We start from the raw sequence: 23,147 nt of genomic DNA on the forward strand, positions 1-23,147 counted from the left end.
TAACTGTGTAAAACTCTGATCCAGAGCGCAAATGCATCCACAGATCTACCACACAATATTCATATACAGGCGAAGTCAAAAAAAAAGCCAAATCAAGAGATGAGCAATCATTTCACATCAATCATAAGTAGTTCCAGCCCTTCTAGAGCGGAATCTCACTGCGTCCGGCACAATAGCGCGGGGTATCAACGAAGAATGTAAATCCAGCATGTGGAGAATGCACAGCATGAAGTGAAAAGGGCAGAAAAAAGATGAGAGAAAAAAAGAAAGAAGAAAAGAAGAAAAGAAAGGGGTAAGAATCGAAAGGCCCTGTGTGGCAAGCCCAGCGCCACATCCCACTGTCTAATTTCGCGACGTTTAACCCTTGATATTGTCGTATTGGCTCTCCGAATATTGTAGTGCATTCTGCGTCTTGTCCAGCCCCATTTTTCCTGCTTTAACCACATCTTCGGCAAATGTGGCAATCAAGCTTCCACCAGCCTTGGTTGCGTCCTTGCCCCCGCGGTCACCACTGGCCTCCCACCACATGGCTCCGCCTAGGCCCTTGTCAACGATGTATTTCGTCTTTGCTTCAACCATTGGCACGGTGTCGTAGGAGATCATAAGCTTCTTGCTGGGATCATAGCTCCACGATGCACCGGCTCCGCCGTTTACCATCGGATCCATGAATTCTTTGGCACCAGGCTGTGGGAGAGTTTTGTAGTCCCAGATTCCCGGTTCCCAGCTTCCAGCACCTCCGTTTCCTTGGTAGGGCTTGCCAGGACCTTCCGTGTTAGCAAAGGCTCGGCCATAGAGAGGCATTCCGAGGACAAGTTTCGAGGCGGGGATGCCGCCCGTGTTGATGTAGTAATCGAGTGCGGCTTCAGTGGAAAAGGATGTTGACTGCGGGTTTGACATTGACGGTCTAAGGTTTGCCTGGTGGCCCGCCATGGTAGACCAAGAGCCAGCGTAATCGTACGCCATGATATTGATAAAATCAAGGTCCTGGCCCATCTCCTTCAAGTGCAGCTTCTCATAATGCTCCGCTCCTTTAATAAATAACAGTTAGCTTCTGTACTGTTGAACATCAAATTTGGTACGCACCAGCTGAAGCAGCAATGGTAAGAAGGAATTTGCGCCCTCCTGCTACGGAGTTCAATTTCTATTCGCAGAAGTTAGTCTAACGTCTCAAGACCCGAAAACGCCGGGAGCCTGTACCTGTCGAACAGCTTTAAGAAGAGCCGCAAAATCTTGAGCCTCCTTGTCATCTACACCTCACAGTATTAGCATAGGCCTTGTAGCAAATCATTCACACTCAAGAAGTAGGGAGCTTACCTTTAGGGTACTCCCAGTCGACATCCAGACCATCCATGCCCATGTCCAACATCAGTTTCACTGCCGACTCAGCGAACATGCTGCGTCCCGCTTCCGTGCTAGCAGCGGGTGCGAAGTTTTCGGAATAAGTCCATCCTCCGATTGATAGGAGAACCTTCAAATTTCGGTTACGCTTCTTAAGCAAATACAGCTGGTTCGCGCATCCATAGACGTTGTTCCCTGGTTGAGTTGCAGAATCCGTGGGAAATCGCTTTTTGATATCAGCTTGTTCATCGGACAGATAAACCTCTCCTGTGGTCGGTCGAATGTTTGCAAAAGCATAGAGGACATGTGTAATCTTGTCGACTGGCATGTCCTGCGGGTTATATTGCCGATCATATATAGCCTAAACATGATCCGTTAGTTTTTTTTGATATTGGCGTCATTACCCATGACGGGGTAGAAACGTTGCGTACCCAGTTGACGTAGTAGACAACTGATTTGTAACCAGAAGAGTTTTCCCCATTTCCCGGTGCCGATACACTTCTAGCTTCTGGAGCCGGCGGCAGGAAAAAGGGGCTTCTTCGATATCGGATACTATCCGTCGCCACACTTGACGCTACACGAAGTTTCCGTTGTTAGCCAACCGTCCTTGGCAATGAAAAGGCTTGTGATATCATAGATCTGCTTCTGCTCGCAACAGTAGCATTTTTGAGGAACACAAAAAAGGTGGCAAGACAGGTTAAAGAAAAGGCTCAAGGAAGAAAAAATATAGAAGCTCAGCCCCTGCCAATCCGGGATAATACTCCCACCGAAAGCAAGAGTGTATAGTGGGAGGGTATGTGCTTTGTATCAAAGGAAATAGATCCTGAAAATTATCTGTGCATTGCAAATTATAGAGTAAGAATAGCTTTCTCACTCACCGACTGTGAAAGACGAAAATCCCAAGAAAACCCATGAAATCAGGAAAAAGGAAAAGATCCCCCTGGACCAGCCTGAGGGTCGGAAGGAAGAGTTGCTGTTTGCCCTGCGGACAGCATCCCCGTACGAGCTCGATTGTCGGCCATCCATGGCGCAAAGCCTTTCGGATTTCTGCTTGGCTGCACCCGGTAGATTCTGTCAAAGAATCGGTGGTTTGTTTAAGGAGTGACACACGGACACGCTGCGATCTATAGAAGGGTGAAGACCCAGCTGGACAGAGCCCAGAAAGCAAGAAAAGGAGTGTAGTAAAGAGAACGCACAAAAACAGAGGGATAGAACCCAGCTGTGAAAGGAAAGACAGAGAGAAAAAAAAAAAAAAAAAAAAAGATCTGTGATCTGTTCTCCCTCATTTTCAAAGAGAGAAATGGCTTCATTTAAACACAAATCGCGCGAAATGAACAGTCCGGTGGATACGAGATGAGCGGCGCCGTCCCCTTGTCAGTGAGGACGCAGCCCTCTCATAATCACGAACAGGGTGCGAGCCACATGCCAGGGCGAACCGGGGTATACGCAGAGCCTGAAGACTTTTCGCCTTCGAAAAGTCTTCGAAATATACGGAGAGAGGGGAGATCTGACCAACCCGACGGCGCTTGGGGCCGAAACGAGTAAAATCCCCTGTTGCTCTCCGGCCAAGCCTGCAATCAGGGCTGTTTCAAACATGTTTTGGTTGTGAACATCCCACATGGCCAAGTACATGAGGTGGCATCACAATCATCCCGGCAAGGAGTTGCGACGAATGGAATTCTGCAGTCTGGCGCCGCTAACAGGAACATCCCAGTCATCGTCTCTCGTCGCTCGTCCACCACGGTGACGGGGCAAGCATATCGCTCACACATCGTCAAATCACGAAGCGGGGACTGCAAACTGTCAGCTTCGGGCTGACCGATCACGCTCTCAGCGAGGCACAACGTGGGAGAACGGACGTCACTGGGAGGAACGTCGAAGAAGTCAGGGAATCGATGGGGCTCAGCCCAACACAAGGCGCTAGGCCCGGTCGGTGCAGAAAGCCCCCAGCGTGGCTGACGAATCCAACCAGCCAAGGTCGCACTTGCCTCCGCTGCCCACACCAACAACACACAGCCCGCCGCTTCCTGCAAAAGCCGTGCACCTGCATTTTTCGGGGGGGTTTGTGGAAGGTGCAACAAAACAATATCAGAAGAAAGAAACAACCTCTGCAGCCTCCCCCCGGTTGGCATCCCCCACGGCGGGAAATCTTCCCTGCCACCCGTCGAACCCGCCTGAGGGGGCCGGCCGCTTTTTCCTGTCGGCCCGAGTCGCGCCCGGCATGTCCATGCTCCCTCACCGACTCACATTGTGCCACTATCATTCTTCAATCTGGATACATTAGCAACGTACTGTACACATGTTCTACACAACATCCGCTCTCTACATATTTACGCTGCTGTTACATATCTGTGGTGAAGGGGTGACATGCAGTTAGATGAAAACCCGCACGCCCATAGTTAATCATAAAAATGGGCCTCAACCCAACGAACATGTTAGCTAACATGACTCCGGTAGTAGCAATGAACTGCTAGGATGTCACTCTAAGGTACGCACATGGATAATGGCTAACAAACACTACGCAGAAGCCAAAGGACTTTGCTCAAAAATCTAAACTCCGCAGTGCAATATCGCCCATAGTATCACTATTGGGAAGGAGAAACGGAGAAGCCCACCAATTCCCACATCCGCTCCTGATCTCATGACTCCGCTGCCCTTTGCACTTTATGTTGTACGATGCACACAGTCCCTCTTCACACATACACACCAAAGTGAATGATATTACGACGTCAGTGTCAGACTTATACAGCAGCATAATCATCCAAGCAGCCCGCCCGCGAAACGCAGAATCCCGGCCTTCTCTGTTAGTGATAATATATTCTCCAGCAGCATGGGGACAAGGAGAAACTAGTCCGCTCTTGTGACTGACTGGGTAATAAGTGCGAGCGATCAGAACTATATGTCAGCGGGCTGTCTGTCAATTCCAGCAATTCGCGGCTCACACTGCATGCTCACATATCCAAAGAATCACTGCGCACGATAAGAGTCACTATTCCAGAGAAAATTCTCGAGTGGTATTGCTGGTACGTAAGTATATGACATTAATAACCCATACATGCAACCAAGACGTTCATGGATATCCCATGTATAATCTATATACAAGCCATCTCTCCCATAGTCGCATGATCCGTTTCGCGTGAGAGGGTATCGGAAGGTGAATGGGAGATTATAATTAAACAAAAATGAAGCCACCTAGTTGCTCTCCACCGTGTCGTCCTTATCCAAAGCATTCATATCCTCTTCCTTGGCGTTCAGGTGACGGAAGACGATCCAGAAAAGGATACCAGCTGTGAAGGACGAGCAGGCCAACCCAGTAAACAGCCAGATGATCTCCGGATCGTGAGCGACCGGCGTCAAGGCCTCGCCAAGAGCAGCGCCAAACGCGTTCGTCAAAAGGTACATAGACTGAACGAAACTCTTCATCGTTGGCGGCGCCTTGGTGTATGCGTACTCCAACCCAGAGACGGAAGCAAAAATTTCAGAAATACCAATCAACATATATGCAGGTGCTTGGATAGCAATGTGGATCCTGTTTCCTTGCTTCACACCATCTACCTCTGCCTCGGGGCAGGCCAGTGGCATGTTATAGCATGGCGGCGAAGTGTAAATGAGGTTCTGAACGATAGCAGCGTAGACCATGGCCAATGATGCAATGATAAATCCGAAAGAAATACGAGTGATTGGCCGGAAAGGGATATGCAGTTTGTTGAGCAAGGGATAAATAATCCTATCGAGGATCGGAATGAAAACGATGATGGCAATCGGGTCGAAGTTTGGCATCAGATCGTTAGGAATGCCATGATGTTCCATTTGACCGGCTACAGTGCTTTGATCAGCACGGGATCAATGCAGAAAATCATCAACTGGGCACGCTCGAACGACTTACCTTGGGAAACAAAGTTGGTAGAGAATTGACTGTAAACGACCCAGTAGATCGGATAGAAGGTGAAGACTTTGCAAGCAACCAAAGCACGCTTCAGCTCATCGATGAAGTGATCATCCCATGGGTATGTACGGTTGGCACCGTGCTCGGCTTGCCATGATGGCTTGGGCGCATCCATGTTGCGGTTCATAACCATGACGCCAAGGGCCTTGAACGCATTGGTGATAATTGATCCAGTTGGAGGACGAACAACGTAGAACTTGCGTCCGAGGACAAGGATACAAGTACCAACCACGAAAATACAGAGACAGAGCAAGTAAGCAGACCAGAAACCAATGTCTCGCTCCATGTAAGGTGTCGCAAGGAGGGATAGGGAGCCGATGTTGATACAGGCGTAGAAGATCATGTAGATGCGCTGAATAGTCAAGCCTGGGTCGATGATGACACGCTCGCCCTCGGGTGTTGTCTTGATTGCCATAGTTTTCCGCTTGTACTGATCAGCAATCAGTGGCGCGACGTTGGACTTGATACCTCCAGTTCCTAGACCTATGACGATAAGGGAAACAACGAATCCGCCCAAGCCCGCACCATTTTGGAGGGACACTGGCAGCGAGGTAAGGACCAGGATTAAGAGACCGATAACATAGATAATACAGAAGTAAAAGATGGCCATGTATTTTCCGATGTATTGGTCAGCAATAATAGCACCAATGATGGGTGTCACTATGCCCGATATTAGACAGACGCCTGACGTACACACACAACAATACGGTAAAATTTAGACTCACGGTAAGCCCAAAACTGGAAGAAAGTGTTCAAGCCGGTAGCCGCTCGATGGCCCAGACCTGCATGGCGGTTAATGTGTGTCGGTGACAGATGAGGCTTTTTTTTCTTCTTTTAATAGATGGGTAACCCTTACCAAGAGCTCCACGTCCCAAACTCCCATCCAGGGGTCTTTGGATATAGTTCTGGAACAAACCTTGCATACCATAGTAGGTAAAACGTTCGCAGAGTTCGACAATAGCGACAAGCCAAGCGGAGATGGGTAGACTTTCGGGGACATGCTTCAAGGTCCGCTTCTCTTCCTCTGTTGGCTCTTCACCGTCCGGGGTTTCATGTAGTTGGCCCTCCTTGGTCACATATCCTGCTTCAATGGACCGCGAATCAGGAGAGGTCTCCTTTTCCATTCCATCAGCAGCCATAACTTTGGCATCAGGGTCACCCAATTGCTGGTGCGGTCTTTGCTAGGGTGGTTAGAACCAAGCCGAACCGGTTCAACCATATATGAGAAGGGGGGAGGGAACGCACCGAGTTGCTTGAGACTCGTGGTCGGCCATATTTAGGGATCACCTTTTTTTCCTACACTGGGGGCTTGGAGCCGACGAATACAAGCGAGCGGCAACGAAGCGGAAAGAGGAAGAAGAAACAAAGCTCAAGGAGCGAAGGCCAAAAGGTTTCCCAAGTATCAAAAGGGGAAAAAAAAAGAGAAAGGAATCGTAACAGCCTCGCGGGGAAATTGATCACCTTTTATCCAAATCCCCACATCAAAAAATTTTAGAGCTGCGAAAGAGAGAAGAAGGTAACAGATCCTCCGGGGCGATCGTGCTTATTCGCACCCATCCAGCCATAGTGCCTCCCCGTGGAGTTGACTAATACCATTGGCTGACGGACGAGGGACGGGGAATCACGCGAAACCACATGGGAATAGCGGATCGGCAAAGTGTCATGGCTTCATACGTACCGGTTCCTGCCAACACAAGTCTAGTACATCCATACGGAGGACAGGAGCCTGACTTTCCGCTGGGTCATCCGGAGATATCAGCCCAAGCATACAGGGATAAAGTGCCCCAAGCACTCCATCATGGATAGATTACAGAGTCCATCCCTCTCAAAAACGATGACTAGTTGACAGCATATATCCCGGGGGCGAAAGGTGCCCACTTGTTTTTCCGTATTCTAATGGCTTTTTTTTTTTCCCGTACGGTCTCAAGTTCAGTATCCGGAACACCCAGCCGTGTTCTAGATACGTACTCGATACTTGAAATTACACCAGAGGCTCGAAATTGGTGAGCTTCTTCAGAAGGGGAAGCGCAGATAAGCGCAAGTGGCTGGACCCAAGGGACCCCCCCGTGGAAATATGCGGAGGCAGGTAAGATTTGAAAATCCACCTGACAGGCAAATTATGACCGTTTGGTAGGCTCCTTGATCTAGGCATTCCGAGGTTCAGTCCCGTTTCACACAATTTCAAAAGTCGATGGGATGGAAAGTGATGAGAATCGCGACGGACCCATTCCAGTGGCAAAGTGCAAGAGATTTCTTAAATAGCGGTAGAAAATCTTTGCATTCGGGGACCGTTCTCTTGGTTGCGGGGGCACTGAAGCGAGAGGCCATGGGTCAGAGCGCAATGCCCGGTTCCGAGAAAAAAATTTCATTTTCTTCCCACCCTCCCCGTCACTCAAACCGAGAGAGAGGATGCTTGAGGATGACTGTTACTTACGCGTAAGGATGTTTGTATGGGACGCGTCATGAAACTGAAATAATGAAGGCAGCATTTCGCCCGGGAGACCAGACAAAGTCGCCTGTCAACATCAAAAAGTACCTGTACATTGCTATCCTCCGCTGAGCCTGTGATTCGTCCAATGCGTGCAGGGTTCCGGCTCACTGAAGCAACGATCGTCGGATTTGAGTCAGTCCATGGAATGCAACCTCAACCCCACTGTCCTCCACCCGCAGTTTGACGGCGAACAGACTTTGGAACCAGTGGAATAAGGTTGGGAAAAAAACATTCCAGAAAACGAACGAAGCCGGCACGGAGATTCCACAGACCAACCCGGTCCGAACCTGACGAATATCCAGGCCGTGATTGAAATTCGTCCAAGGATCCCAAAGATTTGCGCGATACGTGAAGCCAAACAGTAGAGCTATTCCCGGGTGTGACGTTGGCTTTGAGGCAACTGTTGTGGCGTTGGTGGGAGGGGGAAAGAGAGAGAGAGAGAGAGAGAGAAAGAAAGAGAGTGCGTGAATCAGTGTGTGCAAAATTCTGCCATGCTGGCGAGCATCCACAGCTGCAACCAGGGGACGTTGCATTAGAGTTGTCCGTGCCGGGATCATCGGCAACCCTGAAGACTCGCCGACCATTCCTTTATTTAGACTAGCGTCGGCTCACCAAGAGCCCCACGAATGCTTCGCTGCGCCCAAGCACCTCTTGGAAATGCTTGAGAAAACCTCTCAGATAAGAATACGGTCCCTATCAACTAGCTCTAGTTCAAACGTCTGTTGCCAGCATGCGGATTCTACATGGGCGCGCTGGACAACATCCCTATCAAAAGAGAAACGGTTTCGGGCCTGGGGAAACTGATCCTGACCGGTGTGCGGAGGAAACAGGGGTGCATGCCTGTGACTTTCTCCAGATCAACTCGCTACCCCAGTTGGAGATTGGGATGTCTTACATAACACATCAAAAATCTTTCGGCCGTCAGTCTCCAGAGCTTGGATGGGATGGCGTGAATCCCAGACCATCGCATTGCCTCGGAGGGTCGTTCTGAGGGAAAACGCTGTGGAAGTCTTGGCGTAATCTCTCGGAGGCAAGGGAATTATGCGCCGTCTTCCAGTTCTCCCGCCCAACATTACGTGATTGGTCGTATTCAGATCCGAGCTGTTCGAAAATTATACCAACTTTCCGACAAAGCTGCAAGAGCTTCGCTTCTCGCACCTGGCAGCCACCTCCAAGGTATGTAGCCGCCTCCTCCCTCGCCGCCCTCGTGGCCATAGCTATGATAATTAGTTGAAAAGTAGTCCCAAGATACACAATCTCTCAGTAGTGTACATGGGAACATTAGCTCCGGAACTTAAAGGTACCAAGAGAGGCAAAAGCACTCGCTTTCCTCTGCCAATCATATTTCATTGACTGATTCTCAAGTGTTAACCTACTATACCTTCGTACAGCCCATTGACTTTGTAAGGCAAACTCGCGATGATTCCTCACATATGGCTTGAGATGGGCACAATGATGGATGGATGTGTGTACGGAGTACATGCATGTTACTTATGTTTAACACACCCCAAAACGTATGGCTGTGTGTTGGAGAAGGGGGAGGGGGTTGTGAAAATACCACAGGGTCAGCCTGACATGTAGTGAGAATAGCCAGCAGGTATAGTATTCGTTTTGATCCTTGATTCAAGGAGGAGACATCTATGCTGTGCAGAGAAACACTGTATAATCGTTTATGTAGGAAATGAGGGAATAGATGCGAGTATCCTTCGGTAGGAGGAAACAAGATTATTCAACCCCTCAGACCAGAGTCATTCGAAGCCAAGAGCGGAGGGATGCAACCTTGAACTAGAAGCCTGTTTATTAAATCTATAACAAATCAACAGCAAAAATTCTTCTCTTTCGATCTTGGGGTCACATGTTGTGTTGCGAGAAAAATTAAACACAGCATAGGCCAAATGAAGCTCTCCGAGCCCGAAGATCGAGTATTTTGTCGTAACACTTTGTCTGGCAACCATGCAATCGTTGACGCCCGAAGCATAGTACGCCAGTTCCAAACCCTGGACACTTCTGGGAGAAAACTTGGAAAGGTACTTAAAAGACCGACCTTACAGGGAGCCCGACAGGGAGGATGGTCTCGAGATATCATTCCCACAACTAAGCCACGTTAGGGAGCACGGTGACGTCTTAAATGTACGCAGCACAACTCAAAAAGACCTGAACCCTCGGCCTCCTACTTAGACATTACAAGAATAATTATGACTGAAAGTGTCTTAGCAGAAGCATAGCGGTATCATCGGAGGCGAACCCAGGATACGACTTGGCCAAGTTTTTTTTTTGGGGGGGGATATTGTTGGTGCGTTCTGCGGAGACCCTTGTTCGCTGACCACCTTGGATGTTTATCGGAACCAAGCATGTCGTTACAACGGCCAAAAGAAATCCCTGTTTTGCAAATCCTGACGAACATGCTGATTCTGGCCCGAAAGAATTCCGCAATGTTCTGATACCCTGTAGAGAGCGACAGCGTGATATAAAGGGAGTACGTTCTGCTCCTTCAACACTTGTTGCTTGCTGGGCGAGCCCTGACGGCTGGTTGGCGGGCGACCGAATCTGGACTACCCCAGATCCTCTCTCCACAAAATATACGCCTATTTAACTAACAACCCATGAGCTTCTGTAGTTGAAGATCATCCTATCAATGAAGTCGACTCTCTTGTCAGGTTGTGAGAGCTCTCCATGCCCGCGTCTGCTAAGTTACAAAATGTTGTCACATTTGCGAAGAGTGACAGCTACCGCGATCAACGATAGCTGAAAAGAGCGGTTCGCTACGCTCCTCCGTATAAGACAAATATTCAATCGTAGTAGCATCGGCCTAGCCGGCCCCAGTTCGGCCTCAAGTTTCGTTTCTAGGAAACATCCGGAGAAGTGGAGGCTGAGAATTCAATTCGACACGCGATCAGCCATTGCTGAACAGTTTGGAACCCCAGAGATACGGCCTACAACATAAATCTGATTTCTATGTAATACGCGGTAATATCCGCCATGTACCTGATATCTTGCCTTCATGCACTCAAAAGTATAGGTACGTCGCCTGGCGGAATCACACGTGGGCGAATCCTTATCCAGAAGGTGGACGCAATCCAAATCTTGGGATGTCGCCGTTTAAAACCTCCATGGATTAGCCGGGAACTATTTTGGGGAACCCATCACAATGGTGTCACCAAGCGTTAAGGGCTATCATGCTAATCAGTAACTTCTATGTAACCTCTTTTCGATAGTCGTCGCATTTGCCGAGTGTGCCAACATGTTTCGTGAGTACTTCGAACGCACGTCCGTCGACGCAGAAATAGGAAATAAACATAGGTAGAAATAGCTAGGAGAAACTTGAATGATTTGGATATTTGCGGGGTCCTTCGGATTATCTGCAACTAGCCATTTTCGCGACGGCTGACGTCGGCCAACACCTATCATTCAACTATTAGACGAATATGACAAACCTCTCGAAATACGGTCTGTCTCAAGTCGCAAAATGGTTATGCTTATAAACCTAAGCGTGTAATTCGGCCAACGACCGCTGGAATACGCGCGCCCTTCCAAAGCTGTGGAAATCCTGCATTAGTACGGGATAGGAACTTTCCTATACCAAGCATTCTGCACACGCCAAAGTTTGCGCGGTCCAGTTTAGTGGGCTTTGCACAATTATTCTCCGTCTGAATGCTGGTGGAGTATGTTTCGACCTCCATAAAGCCCCCTGCGGATGAGTGTTGCACTTTACCTAATTGTGTGTCTTGCCTCGTGACTGTGCGAGTTTAACCGCCCCTAACAATCCTAGCAAGTGAAAACTGAATCATTTTTGGTACTGGGCTAAAGGATGATTGCCGTTCAATCTGCGAGCAACAAATCCTATGTTACGATTTGTCAGCTCTTCGCATCAGAACGTCCTCCGAACAGATCCTGCTCACAACTGCTCAGAGAGACTGACTCACTCAAGCTAGTTTGGAGCAGAGGGGCCAGTGATGAATGTCAAGAACCGCATGGAGCATTTGCTACCCATGATTATGTAGCGGATGACTGGGGAACGAACAAATCCCCTTCGCTAACGATATTTTCTTGGGCCGCGTGGGGGTTGGTCTCTTCTCTATTCCTTTTAGCGATCTGCTGTTAACACTCATGTAGGCCGCCCTTCTGACCAGAGTCAAATTTCTATATCGATGCATCACAACCCGACTATCGACGTGGCCTTCCCCGTCCTTTACGCGGCGTACAGCGCTTCAAAGGGCTATGAAAAGGAAAATATCCTATCTCGAAAAACATGCATCGCTATTGCAATAAATATCTGCGTATGGATTGTTAACTGAGTGGAACCACGTCCGCTAAAGCCCTAGTATCTATAGGTAAGGAGATTGACTAGCCCAGTTCCTAGAGAACAAAATAAAGGGCCAGATCTCAACCGGATTGTTTCTCTGGGCTTCTTCGCTAAGACCGTTGACAGAGAGTCCTCGTTCTGCGCATCCGAAAAGGAAAGGCTCTGAAGTCCACTCTGATCATTTGCCCTGTGAAAATTGTATCTAGGTGTCCCTGAAATACAATCACTCGAACTCAAAAGCCACTGGGGCGGCAAAGAGGCTTTGATCCCCTAGATCGACGCTGCTTGCGTAGTTGAATCTCGGTAGAAATTCGTTGACGACTGCAGATATGTCCTGCCACATACGCTAGCTGAGGTACGGTTGGACGGGCGTGCATGGTTGTCAATTTGCCATAGGACTTCTCATAGGAAGCAGGCCACGGAGAAGCCGATAAATGACTATCGATGATCTGCAAAGCAGAAGGGATGATAGTATACGTGTGCAGTTGAAAACCTTGATCTGCGAACGGGTATAATGCTTGCGATTACTCAATGGGAAATGGCGCCCCCCGGGGTAGTATCAATAGTTGCATGCATACAGAGTTAAAACAAAAAAAAAAGGAAAAAAATAAAATAAAATTGGAGGCGGCAAATGAAATCTCAAGCATCGAGTAGGATACTTTTGACAGAAAAAATTTTTCTTTTTCTTTTCAACCGTCTCGTCGGCTAAGTTTGCGTGGTTGTTGACGATTTTCCATTGCACAGCCACAGATTTTCCGTATGCCAAGCCTTATCGACCTGCAGGCCAAACCAAATTCAGGTAAGCATCTAAACTCAATTCGCACCTTATGATGTGACGTCTGCAGTGCACGGACCATGTGGTGGCTTGCGCCCGCCCTATTGATCCCAACAGCTCCGCTCTGCTCGCCAAATTTCCTCGGCCGCGACGAAAGCAGAGAGAAAAACCGAAAATCGAGCGGGAAACGCCCTAGGACAGGGGAGATTTGAGTTTTCTCTCGGAGGTAACCTTTTTCCTTTTCTAGTCCGTGGCAAATATCGTTCCAATAGCGGTTTTCTGAAAGCCGTCAATTGCATGTTGATGTGCATGCAGCTACATACTCGGCATATAAGACCCGTACTGGCGGAGAAGTCCCTAAACAGACTAAACCTTATTTCTTTCGTCTTTTGTTTCCAACCCAATGGCACTCCAGCATTGACTGCAACCATGCTTTCGGTAACCTTGATCGCCGAGCGTGGAAGAAACTATGGGCCAGGAGGCAAATTGTCACGCATTAAGCGCCAGTTCGACATGATATCGAGCCATTCACAATTCTCGGGGTTTCTGAATGATCATGACGCTCAGGAACTGTTCCTCCCCAGCCATTTTATTGTGCCACAGTGGCGAGTGCCTATGACAAAGCTCTCGATCAAAATGCTCCACATTTCGCGGGAATGCCTTCCAAGCATGTTCAAGATGTACCATTTGTCAAATGGATGCTCTAGCTATCCGGATCCAAGACAATAGATGAGACTAGTTCTCCTGAACTGATGATATCGTACACAAACTGTCCCGCAGCCAACAATACCTGCCCAAACAAGATTCGATAAAGCTCATAGATAATCAACAGCAAGGACTACGTGGGGTATCGAATGCCCTAGTAATGCGTATATTCCAAAAGGGAAAACAAAAAAAGAAGAAAAGAAAAGAAAAAAGCGCAGAACAATTGTGCAAAGGAACAAAGATTATGTCTGTATAAAACGTGCAGAACTTTTCAAGACTGGTCCCATATTGAAGGGCAAGGACACGTCCAGCGCTCCTGATAAAAGGGGGAAAAATCCAGTTTTCCTCATCCGCCGTTAGACTATAGGTTAACAAGGCGTAAAGCGCTCTCGTTAAGCGTGTGGGTGGACGCTCCTAGAGGATTTTGATTGTAGAGTCGTCAAATTTCGGGTTTCGACGATCATGTTCCGTTCCCGCCCCCACAAGTAACCCGTACCAATTACGAGTGAGTACGAAACCAATGAAGGATAATGCTTAGGTCAGGGTCTTCGCTGAGCCAGTGACCAGCACGGACATCAGCGGACATGAGATCATTCCGGATATAAGGGTCTGTAAACGACGAAAGCTCCTATAGAGGACGGTTAGCCTGGAGTGGAAAATATTCTAAGAACGGCATCTTACGTTGCGCAATGTCTGATCGATGGCTCTCAAAGCGTTCAGATGCGAATGGTTTGGTTTCTGGCCCTGAAGGATTTTCATTCGGCTCATAGCCCATCTCCTGGCAGCAGCCATTCGCAGGTAAATCTTGTGAGCTTGAAAGCGTCGCGCGGATGCATCAAGTATTATCCTATTCGAGTTAGTTGACAGAACTGCCAACGTACGACTTTCGCCGGGAGAGCGCTGTAGGCAATGCACACCTTTGAAGCTGCACTTTTTGCCATTCCCCGTCTCCATTTGGGTTCTGTATGGCCTCGACATTAAATTGGGCGGAGATCAATCCCTGGACCTCGTGGAAGCATTGTCTCATTATTGCATAACCCTCTTCATGCTCCTCGCCTTGTGGAGCATCTGTTTTCAGCTGGGATATATGAAGTAAGAGCGTTCTGAAGTCGTTCATCAGTTCCGTAATTCTAAGCGCCCTTGCTTCGTTCACTATTGGTAGGGTTAAAAAATAAGGACACAAAAATATAGGCAAAATGGAACCACTCACATCCGTCAGCCATTGTGGTGAAGTTATCACCATAAAATGTAGCAGTACTCAACATAAGACAGTTAAGCAAGAGAATGTATATGACTGATGTCTTCAGGGCTCACTCTTTCAACCACTCTGAAACTGGAAAGAGAAACTCAACTGAACAGGACGAAGCTTCTGCCATCTTTAAATATGGTCATGGGAATGGAGGTATGGATATAACTCCGTATTCTGCAGATTCCCTGGCGGGAACGTAACGCAGCCATGGGAACCAATGGGGCGTTCATACCGAAGGGGAACGTAAGAAGATCCATTGTTGCACTGTAAGGGAGCATGCAAATCGGCGGCAAGATCGCAAATAGCCATCATCATAGATCATAGTTTAGACTGGGAGACCCAATTGTGGGGATCGCTAGTCCAAGCAGACCTCATCGTCTCGATGCGCGCTCCGAAAGTGAAAGATTATCAGCACCAGCCACATGACATCCGCCACTCGCTAGTACCTATGGCTGGTGGGCGGCCTAGCCGCAATTGGGTTAGATGGGGCTTGGGGAGCTGATGCACTTGCCTCGCGTGGCTAAAACGGAATACCGTCCAATCTTTCCGAAGCTTGGCCAAAACAACACATCACTTTTCGCTTGTCTGTGATGCAAGGGATAGCACAAAGGACATTCAAAAATGCAGGAGGCTTCCTCAACATAGCTGAAAGGTTCCTTGCACTTCAATTGCCCTGCGGATATCATCTTGCCTCTGATGCCTGTCACATAAGTCCCTCAAGCAAAAGCCAATGTAATGCAAGTTGCGATTAAAATAGATTATCATACGAAGCTCTGCCTCCATGATGATTGAACGGGCAGGCCATTGGACACGATCGGTAGAATGCACCTGCAAAGGTCCAATCTATTTAAAGTCTTCTACTAACACGGATAGTCAATGGTCCTGAAACAAATCACCAAGAAATCCGAGGCGCTGGAACTTCACATTGATTGGAATGGAGAAAGAGGATGGCAAAAGTCTACCCGACAAAGTTTCCTGGAGGAACTATCCCCCGTTGCTATCACATAGACAGGCTGTATCCAAACGATCGTAGGCGTTCAAGGGTGTTGAGCTGAGGTTATAATCAATCCTTCTCGCTGATTGCTTGTAGCCTCTCGTCGATCTCGTCTTCAGTCAGCGTGCGGAACTCTGACTGCGTCCCTTCTTTGCCATCGGCGCGCGGGCCTCCCACAATTCCAATTTCAATCTCGCCCTTTTTGAAGTCAACACTGAGCACGGTGCTGAGCGCTGTGATGGCAAGCTCTACAACATCTTCCCATGTCCCGTCTGCATATTCCTTGTTCTTCAACTTCTTCTCCAAGTGGTTAAGAATCTCTTGTTGTTTTGGTCCGGATGCAGTTGCGCGATATCCGACGTAGTACCCAGCTGGGTCACATTTGAATAGTTGAGGTCCATATTCCGAATCAACCGATATCAAGGTCGTCGCAACGCCCAAGGGTCTCATGTAGGCCTGCATTTGCTCTAGTCAGAATATCTCAAATACTCTCAACTAATCAGGAGATGGAATACGAACTCTTTGCGTGTAGACCTGGCTGATATTGGCTATACGCTTTGCTAGGACGTCGCACGGCATTTCATACCCAAACTTATATTTGAACTCAGCGGCCTCACCCCGGGCACGATCAACTGACGCTCTTCCATCGGCTATAGAACCGGTAACAACGCAACCAACGTTTGGTGATATTTTGAAGACATGTGATACGGAGGATGGATCTATCAGCTTGTCCTAAACTCAATGGTCCGACGGTCAGAGCGGCGGTCAAGATAGTGTGGCACCCGGGAATACGCACTGGAACTTTCTTCTGCGACAAAACTACAGCGCAGTTCTTTCCTCTTACTCCAAGGGATGTAATGTTGGCCGCTGTGATTGCTTTGAAAGCATACTCTGGGTAGAGACGTTGAGTGAGTGTCGATGTTGACAATAGAGTCGCGAGGGAGAAAATGGCAACTTACCGACTTGATACAGTCTCCCTTGGTCCGAGAAAATTGTGATATGCCTGTCGTAACCCGCGCTGCCTGTTTGATATAGCTCCCTGGTCAGCTCCAGCTGGATCAGATGGAGGAGAAAGACTGACCCGACATCGTTACAGGATATTACAGAGAACTTTTCCCAGCAAAATATTGACAGAATGATGATATCCGTGTCTTGATGTCGCAAGCACACTTCAGCTTTATTTATTAAGAGTGGAATGCTGAAGTGAAGATGATCTGTCGGAACGCGTAGGTGAAGCTGCCTGAGACCAAGCTGCCAGCGTCAGTCCCATATAGCTAAATTGGGTTTAGCTCCAAAACTCGGGACCTGGAGATGGAGGCTAGGCCGGTTCAGGCTAGCCTAAATTTGGCTCGAACGGTAAATTTTACAGAAAGGCGGTAACAGTAAATACAGAGTGTAATTCATTTATTGCCGAAAAGCCCGCCGGCGCATATCGAGGACGCAATTGAGGCCTGGAATGATGTGTGCGCTGCCCTAGAAGCCTATATTTGGATCTTTGTCTAATAGGATGTCCTTGCTTGTTGAAGGCTTTTTTTGACAAGTCATCTACGATCCGTCGATTTGCTCGCTAGCTCAACCTTGACTCTGGCTCGACGATGGCCTCACCAGCTCCCGTTCCGCACGTTCCCGCATGGAAAAGGCTGGGATTGAAGCTAAGATTTGCAAAAGAACTACCTACTCAACCTGATGCCGATGACGGAAACCTTTCTAGTACGATTGACAATAACGAAACCGGGCTGGAGAATCATATAAGGAAGAGGAAGTTGACTCCGGAACGGGATATCAGTTCAAAGAAGCAGAAACACGAAGACAAATTAAGCGAAAATGAAACCCCGAATTTAGGATTCTCTGACAAAAAAGACCAAAGGAAAAACAAGAAGTCTGCATCAGGCGCAGAAGAGGCCTCTGAAGTTCAGAGACAGAAACCGTCGGAGTCAAAAGGCTCGGCAAGGAAGTCGGTGTCATTCGCAGAAGGGACAAAGAAAGCAGATGGCTCCCCAGAGCTGGAGCCCGAATCCGAGTCCGAGCAAGCCCCGCTCACATCAGACCAGAAAAGGGCAGAAAAACGGCAGAAAAGAGAGCAACGTTCAAAGAATCACTCGGCTCAGAATTCCAATCCTAAAACCCCGTCCGCACCATCAGACCGAATCTTAGACTACCTTACTACCTACTATAGCTCACGATCAGAGTGGAAGTTCCAGAAAAACCGAGAAACGGTCATTCTTAAAAATGCTTTGTCCGTGGATCGAATACCAGGCAGCTATAACCCGGCTTTAAGTACATATCTCACCAGTTTAAAAAGCGCTGCAGCAAAATCTCGGGTCGCACAATCGGCCCTGGAGGCAATTGAGGCGGATGAGAAAATCAATGAGGAACATAATACAGAGTATACGCAGGCCATTACATTACTCAGAGCACAATTGGCTGAATTGGGCCAAAATATCCCCGAAGCCGAAGCCGATGCCCAGCAAGGTTCTTTAAATGATGATCAGCTCAAGAGATTTGCGAGGAGAAAACGAGCAGAACTGGTCTATTTTGCAGTATCTGGTCAGATTGCCAAAGAAACAAAGCCGTCTGTATCGAAGGAAGAGGCGAAGCCGAGCGTAAAACGCAAACGAAAGACAAGAACTGCAATGGTGGAAGAAGACTACACAAGCAGCAGTAGTGACAGCGACAACGACAGCGAAAGCAGTAGCGAAAGTGAAAACGATGGAAGCGATTCCTCGAGCTCTGATACCAACCAGAAAGGGCTGCAGAAAAGCGAAATTCTATCCAGCTGGCCTCCAAGTGTGTCCGGTTCATCTTCATCTGAGCTGAGTTCGGATTCCGATACTACTTCTTCAGGTATGTGAAAATGGCGTTTGCTTTTCGTTCCCATCGTCGCTCGTCCAATTTGTATTCTAGGGCCAATTACACATCCTCGCAGACGCTCCCCTATTGCCTCTACTTGACTCCCCTTCGTAGGTATCTGCATCTTTCTAACCTAAGTATTATGTTTAGGTTCGGATTCGGATTCGGATTCTGATGTCACTTCAAATTCAAGCTCAGGTAATTTAATTTAACCTTCATCCTAACAAAACTATTCGTTGATGTTAACTCAATTATCAGATTCTGATTGATAACTGACGAAGTGATGCCATTGATGATCCGGATGAAACGTGATAATTGAGTGCTGCAATATAATATCCATACATTGCTGGTGTTTAGACTTAGACATTCGCCCTCTCCATAGGTATGAAAAGATACCCAGATTGATATTGGGGCTGCATTTAAATAGTGAATCACATTGCATATCAAAAACACATCAAGTTCCATTATCATAACTATCGTATGAACGTGAATATTCGCCAGCACTAGGGTATCTGAGGCATCCGTCTCCCATCTTTAAGCAATAGCCTTGACTATCAAGCCGTCGCCCCTTCTTTCCCCTTCTCCTTCTCCTTCTCCTTCTCGTCCCTCCTCTCCACTGACTCCGCGCCAGCCCTTCTCCTCTCCCTGTCTTTCCCCGACCCTCCCCCACCACCCCTTCGCCTTCGAACAACCTGGTACACATCGTTGAAATTCATAACCACCCCCAAGAACCTCATATCCACATCAGGCTGATACGCCAAATCGCTCAGGAGCGTAATTAGTCTCGCCCTAAATTCCGCTGATAAGTCACTCAGTCGTGAGCGCAAAGAGGGCAGCAAATAATCTTCTCCTATCAGGCCAGAGCTGAAAAAGGGAGATGCCGTGTCCGCTAGGGGTGTGCCGTCCGTCGAGGAACGGAGTATGCCACCGTTATCGAGGGGTGAGTGGACAGTTTGCGATCCAGAACCCGTTCCGGGTCGCCGAAGGATAGATCCAGACCGGCTATGTTGGTTCGAATGGAAGTCTCTTTCTGTCACGCCCCATTGGCCTTGGGCGGTCCGGGTTTCAATTTTTGCGTTAAATTCTTGCCGCCGCGTGAACTCTGCGACAGAGAAGGAGTATAATCCGTCCACGGCGTCTTTATATGCAAGCATGATTTTGAGAATTTGATGAAGTTGAGCTAGAAACGATTCTTCGCCTCGATTACTCGAAGAACTGCCGCGGGAGGATGATGAGCCGAGGAGGCCCTTGTGGGTAATAGAGTTGAGATATTTGGTATGTGCTTCGATGAGATCGTCTAACGTACATTCCGGCTTCGACATTGCGACTTGCAATTGGTCCCAACTGGCTTCGATCACTTCGAAGAGTATGTAGTATTGAAGCTGGCATATAAAGTGTATCATCTCGGCGATAACACAGCGAGCTCGTTTCCAGTCAGGGCCAACTTTATCTTCCACGCTCCCTAAAACTCCTCTTGCGCCTGTCATACATCTGCGCCACGTGCTTCCAAGCGCAAATTCCACGCGCTTCACTCTCCAAAGAAAGTTAAAAAGCTTCAGGTATTGTGTTGACGCCCACGGCGTTATGACCACATCAACGGGTGCGTCAATTTTATATTCAAGGGTGAAACAATCCCAGCCAATTTCACCATGACTAAGTTCCAGCATACGTGCGTCAAGGCGGCGAAGGACGTCTGGCGAGTCATATTGAGCATTTGACGCCCGAATAGCATGTTCCAGCTGAGCGGTCAAAGTGTGCCGGTATTGCGAGTTGGCTGGGCGGTCAAGATTCGAAGCAAGTGACTCCATGAGCAGAGCGATGAAATCTCCTTGTCCCAGTAAAAGATATTTCTTTAGTGCGTTCAGGTGTTCGAATAATCTAAATTTTGAGTCCATGAGATATATGAGACGAGCCATTGTAGTTTTATACGCTTTGTCGATTGACGTCTCAAGCGTCGCCGTATCTCCGTATCGCAACTCCTTCGATGCATCTCGAGAATATGCAATAACCCAGGCAGAATCACCACAGCCATAACGGATGAAGTTGAGGGATTTTCCAATCAGGAATACCTTTTTAGCAAAATCATGCGTCATAATTGTAGGGACCATCACACCGTTAAGCTTATACTTCTCGTCCCAGACGCTCGTTGCCGTCCGGCGCGGATCGACATCTGGACGGTTCTCCGGTTGCACAACAAAAAACTCGCGGTAAGGATCCGACAGTTCCCCATCGTATATCCACTGTGTCAACATACCATAGAAAGGCCGGGTGACATGTGCTAAAAGGCGTTCGGCAAATGCTCCAACAAAGGGGTCACCGTGCGAAGTTGAAAAACCGTGAATCATTGATATCAGTTGACCGCCTTTTTTACTTTCAAGTTCTTCGACCATAAGGCTCATCAATCGTAACGCCATCGTAGCATCTTTCATCCAAACGATGCAGCGTTTCAGAGTGACGCCCGCTTTCATCACGGACTGCGGGTCATCAGTCGATTCTGTGACTGCTGTCACGGCTGTTCTAATCTCACCCTCCAAGCTTGCTACTAGACCCAAGTAAGAGCGAAGCTCACTTCCTATGGCGGCCCGTAGACTTTGTTCTATGAGGCCGCCTTCAGATTTGCCGGCAAAAGTGGACAGGCCTCGATATAGGAGGCATGGCTCCGCTAAAGTGTGCAACAACGAAAGGAGTGGAATAGGAAGAGTAGTCGGTAGCTTCAGTGTTGTATTTGAAAATTGAAGATTCGTCGTTGACAAGCCCTGAAGACAGAACGGTAGGTCACGTAAAAGGGCGGGCTCCGCTGGCGGAGCTCCTTCATCATTACCATCCGCTTGCGGAGGTTGTTTTGGTGTTTGAGGAACGGGTATAGGCTCCTCAGCATATCTGCGGGCCTGCATGCGTTCTTTATTCTCGTCTTCCGCGGCTCTCTTTCTTTCGCTTTCCTTCGGTCTAGTCGCATCCATCGCATCCTTCACCATTGCCGCACGACGCTGCTCCCTACCGACAACGGAAACAGATGAATCAGGAGCTATACTTTCTGGAATGTTTTTCCGTCCGGCTGGCTCATCTTTTAGCAGCATATGATCCAGCTGATTATTCTCCATCAATGGACTCCGGCGGCCATCCGCCATTCTTTTATTTCCTCCAGTCACAACGCCCTCTCCAACCCGCATTCCAACAGCATCGTCTTCATCTTCCTCCCTAATCCGATAAAGCAAATACAGAATTGCCCATTTCTGTCCCAGGACCGGCTGTGTTAACAATCTCGAATACAGATTCGAAAACCTCACGGCTTTATCCGGCGACGCATTCTCCCTTAATAGCTTTCGCTTAATCATATCTGGCGCGTTATTGATCACATCAGGAGACACTGATCCTCGCCGCTGCTCTCCGCTACCATTAACATGATTTCCACCACCACTATTGTTGGTCCCATGAGCGTCCAAGATCCTCCAGGCAAGGTCCAATGCGCGGCGATGCCGCAATTCTTCTGCCTCGGCAATCTCTGCGCGCGCATATTCATCTAAATAGGCGTCTGACGCGTTGTCGCTACCATTGCGGTGACGATGCACGGGTGATAGGGACGGGAGGAGGGAGTCGACGAGCTGGGATAAGGCATCATCTATGCGCCGACCGCGGTGGTTTGAGGATGACGAAGTGGGAGGCATCGCTGAGGATATCGGTACAACGGATCATCTGGGACGACAATTACGCTCATTCGTATTTGCATCGGCTGTAGTAGTGGCCGCGAGTTCTGCCCAACTGTCAACGCGACTCTTTGAAGCGACGCAATCGCGACTCCACGGTTGAGTCACGTGATATATTCATTGGGCATCCGCTTTCGACGCACAAAACACAGTGAAGGACTGGTGCATGCTTCGACGGAAGCAGAGTTCCGGATAATACGCATCGGCGAGCAATCTGTTAGGTAATCCAACTAGCACCTCGCTCACGTGACCCACATAGATTAGCCGAGATTCCCCTTTAGGTAGCTTAGTGAATGACAAGCATACAAGTCCTCCATCAGGTTATAGCCCTTTGTGCTGAAGAGCAAGCATATAAGATTGATTTACAGCTCAATTGAATATTGAAGCTTACAATCAATACTCTGAACAGTTATTCTTGTAGATAATGAGATTTTATGAGCACTAAAGAGAGTATACATCAAAGTAGACACCTTCTATATATGCAAATCCCTGTAGCTTTCTGGCACTGAGCTGGAGAGTGAGTTGAACCCTGTAGCTTTCTGGCATCTAATCAGAGAGTGAGCAAAATGCCTGCTAAATGCATCTAGCAAGCAAATTAAGCATCTGGCAACACTAAAGTCATGGTGAACTGTATGAATGAACTGGAGCACCAAACCCCTGACCAGAAGACTTCAATAAATCTTCCTACACCTTAAATCAAGCTTAGGTGATTGAGTAGGCTCAGAAGTGACCAGCCAAATGACAAGCAGAAATATAGAAAGGAGAGTGAACTTCAAATATTACATAGAATAA

The 23,147-nt window shown here is 48.2% G+C and overlaps 9 protein-coding genes across 10 annotated transcripts; 3 read left to right on the top strand and 6 right to left on the bottom strand.

Moving 5' to 3' along the window:
* Nucleotides 1–33: 33 nt before the first annotated feature.
* On the bottom strand, nt 34–2,364 carry CIMG_03822 (chitinase 7; the record flags this gene model as incomplete). The annotated part of the gene is made up of 6 exons (XM_001244380.2): nt 34–1,028; nt 1,084–1,141; nt 1,198–1,247; nt 1,315–1,699; nt 1,770–1,912; nt 2,217–2,364. 6 exons carry the CDS (start codon nt 2,362–2,364, stop codon nt 358–360), a joined length of 1,455 nt encoding a protein of 484 aa, XP_001244381.1. The 3' UTR covers nt 34–357.
* Nucleotides 2,365–2,956: 592 nt separating this feature from the next.
* On the top strand, nt 2,957–3,297 carry CIMG_13746 (uncharacterized protein; the record flags this gene model as incomplete). The annotated part of the gene is made up of 2 exons (XM_001244381.2): nt 2,957–3,023; nt 3,173–3,297. 2 exons carry the CDS (start codon nt 2,957–2,959, stop codon nt 3,295–3,297), a joined length of 192 nt encoding a protein of 63 aa, XP_001244382.2.
* Nucleotides 3,298–4,330: 1,033 nt separating this feature from the next.
* CIMG_03824 (MFS peptide transporter Ptr2) lies at nt 4,331–6,742 on the bottom strand. Its single transcript, XM_001244382.2, has 5 exons — nt 6,530–6,742; nt 6,141–6,460; nt 6,010–6,066; nt 5,225–5,944; nt 4,331–5,156 (listed from the first exon to the last, which is right to left on the bottom strand). Exons 1-5 carry the CDS (start codon nt 6,556–6,558, stop codon nt 4,531–4,533), a joined length of 1,752 nt encoding a protein of 583 aa, XP_001244383.1. The 5' UTR covers nt 6,559–6,742; the 3' UTR covers nt 4,331–4,530.
* A 1,954-nt stretch (nt 6,743–8,696) lies between these two features.
* Nucleotides 8,697–8,990, bottom strand: CIMG_03826 (uncharacterized protein; the record flags this gene model as incomplete). The annotated part of the gene is made up of 2 exons (XM_001244384.2): nt 8,697–8,876; nt 8,934–8,990. The coding sequence occupies 2 exons, from the start codon at nt 8,988–8,990 to the stop codon at nt 8,697–8,699; spliced, it is 237 nt and encodes a 78-aa protein (XP_001244385.2).
* A 3,522-nt stretch (nt 8,991–12,512) lies between these two features.
* Nucleotides 12,513–13,582, top strand: CIMG_03827 (uncharacterized protein; the record flags this gene model as incomplete). The annotated part of the gene is made up of 3 exons (XM_001244385.2): nt 12,513–12,587; nt 12,823–12,877; nt 13,101–13,582. The coding sequence occupies 3 exons, from the start codon at nt 12,513–12,515 to the stop codon at nt 13,580–13,582; spliced, it is 612 nt and encodes a 203-aa protein (XP_001244386.2).
* CIMG_03828 lies at nt 13,542–15,155 on the bottom strand. Of its 2 annotated transcripts, none has more exons than XM_004446350.1 (4): nt 15,040–15,155; nt 14,476–14,697; nt 14,240–14,405; nt 13,542–14,186 (listed from the first exon to the last, which is right to left on the bottom strand). In XM_004446350.1, exons 1-4 carry the CDS (start codon nt 15,120–15,122, stop codon nt 14,058–14,060), a joined length of 600 nt encoding a protein of 199 aa, XP_004446407.1. In that variant the 5' UTR covers nt 15,123–15,155; the 3' UTR covers nt 13,542–14,057. The 2 variants fall into 2 exon arrangements, with proteins under 2 accessions (XP_004446407.1, XP_004446408.1); XM_004446351.1 differs by having other exon boundaries at nt 14,476–14,710; nt 14,769–15,056.
* A 230-nt stretch (nt 15,156–15,385) lies between these two features.
* CIMG_03829 (proteasome subunit alpha type) lies at nt 15,386–17,017 on the bottom strand. The gene is made up of 5 exons (XM_001244387.2): nt 16,883–17,017; nt 16,761–16,823; nt 16,598–16,692; nt 16,321–16,533; nt 15,386–16,257 (listed from the first exon to the last, which is right to left on the bottom strand). The coding sequence occupies exons 1-5, from the start codon at nt 16,887–16,889 to the stop codon at nt 15,871–15,873; spliced, it is 765 nt and encodes a 254-aa protein (XP_001244388.1). The 5' UTR covers nt 16,890–17,017; the 3' UTR covers nt 15,386–15,870.
* Nucleotides 17,018–17,227: 210 nt separating this feature from the next.
* Nucleotides 17,228–20,137, top strand: CIMG_03830 (uncharacterized protein). Its single transcript, XM_001244388.2, has 3 exons — nt 17,228–18,645; nt 18,802–18,849; nt 18,910–20,137. The coding sequence occupies exons 1-3, from the start codon at nt 17,397–17,399 to the stop codon at nt 18,918–18,920; spliced, it is 1,308 nt and encodes a 435-aa protein (XP_001244389.1). The 5' UTR covers nt 17,228–17,396; the 3' UTR covers nt 18,921–20,137.
* Nucleotides 19,206–22,332, bottom strand: CIMG_03831 (spindle pole body component; the record flags this gene model as incomplete). The annotated part of the gene is made up of 1 exon (XM_001244389.2): nt 19,206–22,332. Exon 1 carries the CDS (start codon nt 22,314–22,316, stop codon nt 19,206–19,208), a length of 3,111 nt encoding a protein of 1,036 aa, XP_001244390.1. The 5' UTR covers nt 22,317–22,332.
* Between the last annotated feature and the right edge of the window lie 815 nt (nt 22,333–23,147).

The sequence above is a fragment of the Coccidioides immitis genome, assembly GCF_000149335.2.
Source record: "Coccidioides immitis RS genomic scaffold supercont3.6, whole genome shotgun sequence".
Lineage (NCBI taxonomy): Eukaryota > Fungi > Ascomycota > Eurotiomycetes > Onygenales > Onygenaceae > Coccidioides > Coccidioides immitis.

Bases quoted from the DNA above. Each gene is read 5' to 3' on its own strand.
- CIMG_03830 (XM_001244388.2), top strand. From the start codon at position 17,397: ATGGCCTCACCAGCTCCCGTTCCGCACGTTCCCGCATGGAAAAGGCTG. The intron at 18,646-18,801 runs GTATGTGAAAAT...TATTATGTTTAG, and splicing joins TTCCGATACTACTTCTTCAG to GTTCGGATTCGGATTCGGAT.
- CIMG_03824 (XM_001244382.2), bottom strand. From the start codon at position 6,558: ATGGCCGACCACGAGTCTCAAGCAACTCG. The intron at 5,945-6,009 runs GTGAGTCTAAAT...TATCGGGCATAG, and splicing joins CTTCCAGTTTTGGGCTTACC to TGACACCCATCATTGGTGCT. The intron at 5,157-5,224 runs GTAAGTCGTTCG...AAAGCACTGTAG, and splicing joins TACCAACTTTGTTTCCCAAG to CCGGTCAAATGGAACATCAT.
- CIMG_03829 (XM_001244387.2), bottom strand. The intron at 16,534-16,597 runs GTGCGTATTCCC...CATTGAGTTTAG, and splicing joins TGTCGCAGAAGAAAGTTCCA to GACAAGCTGATAGATCCATC. The intron at 16,258-16,320 runs GTTCGTATTCCA...GAGCAAATGCAG, and splicing joins GCCAGGTCTACACGCAAAGA to GCCTACATGAGACCCTTGGG.
- CIMG_03828 (XM_004446350.1), bottom strand. From the start codon at position 15,122: ATGATGATGGCTATTTGCGATCTTGCCGCCGATTTGCATGCTCCCTTA. The intron at 14,406-14,475 runs GTGTGCATTGCC...TAACTCGAATAG, and splicing joins CAAAAAGTGCAGCTTCAAAG to GATAATACTTGATGCATCCG. The intron at 14,187-14,239 runs GTAAGATGCCGT...CGTCCTCTATAG, and splicing joins TCGATCAGACATTGCGCAAC to GAGCTTTCGTCGTTTACAGA.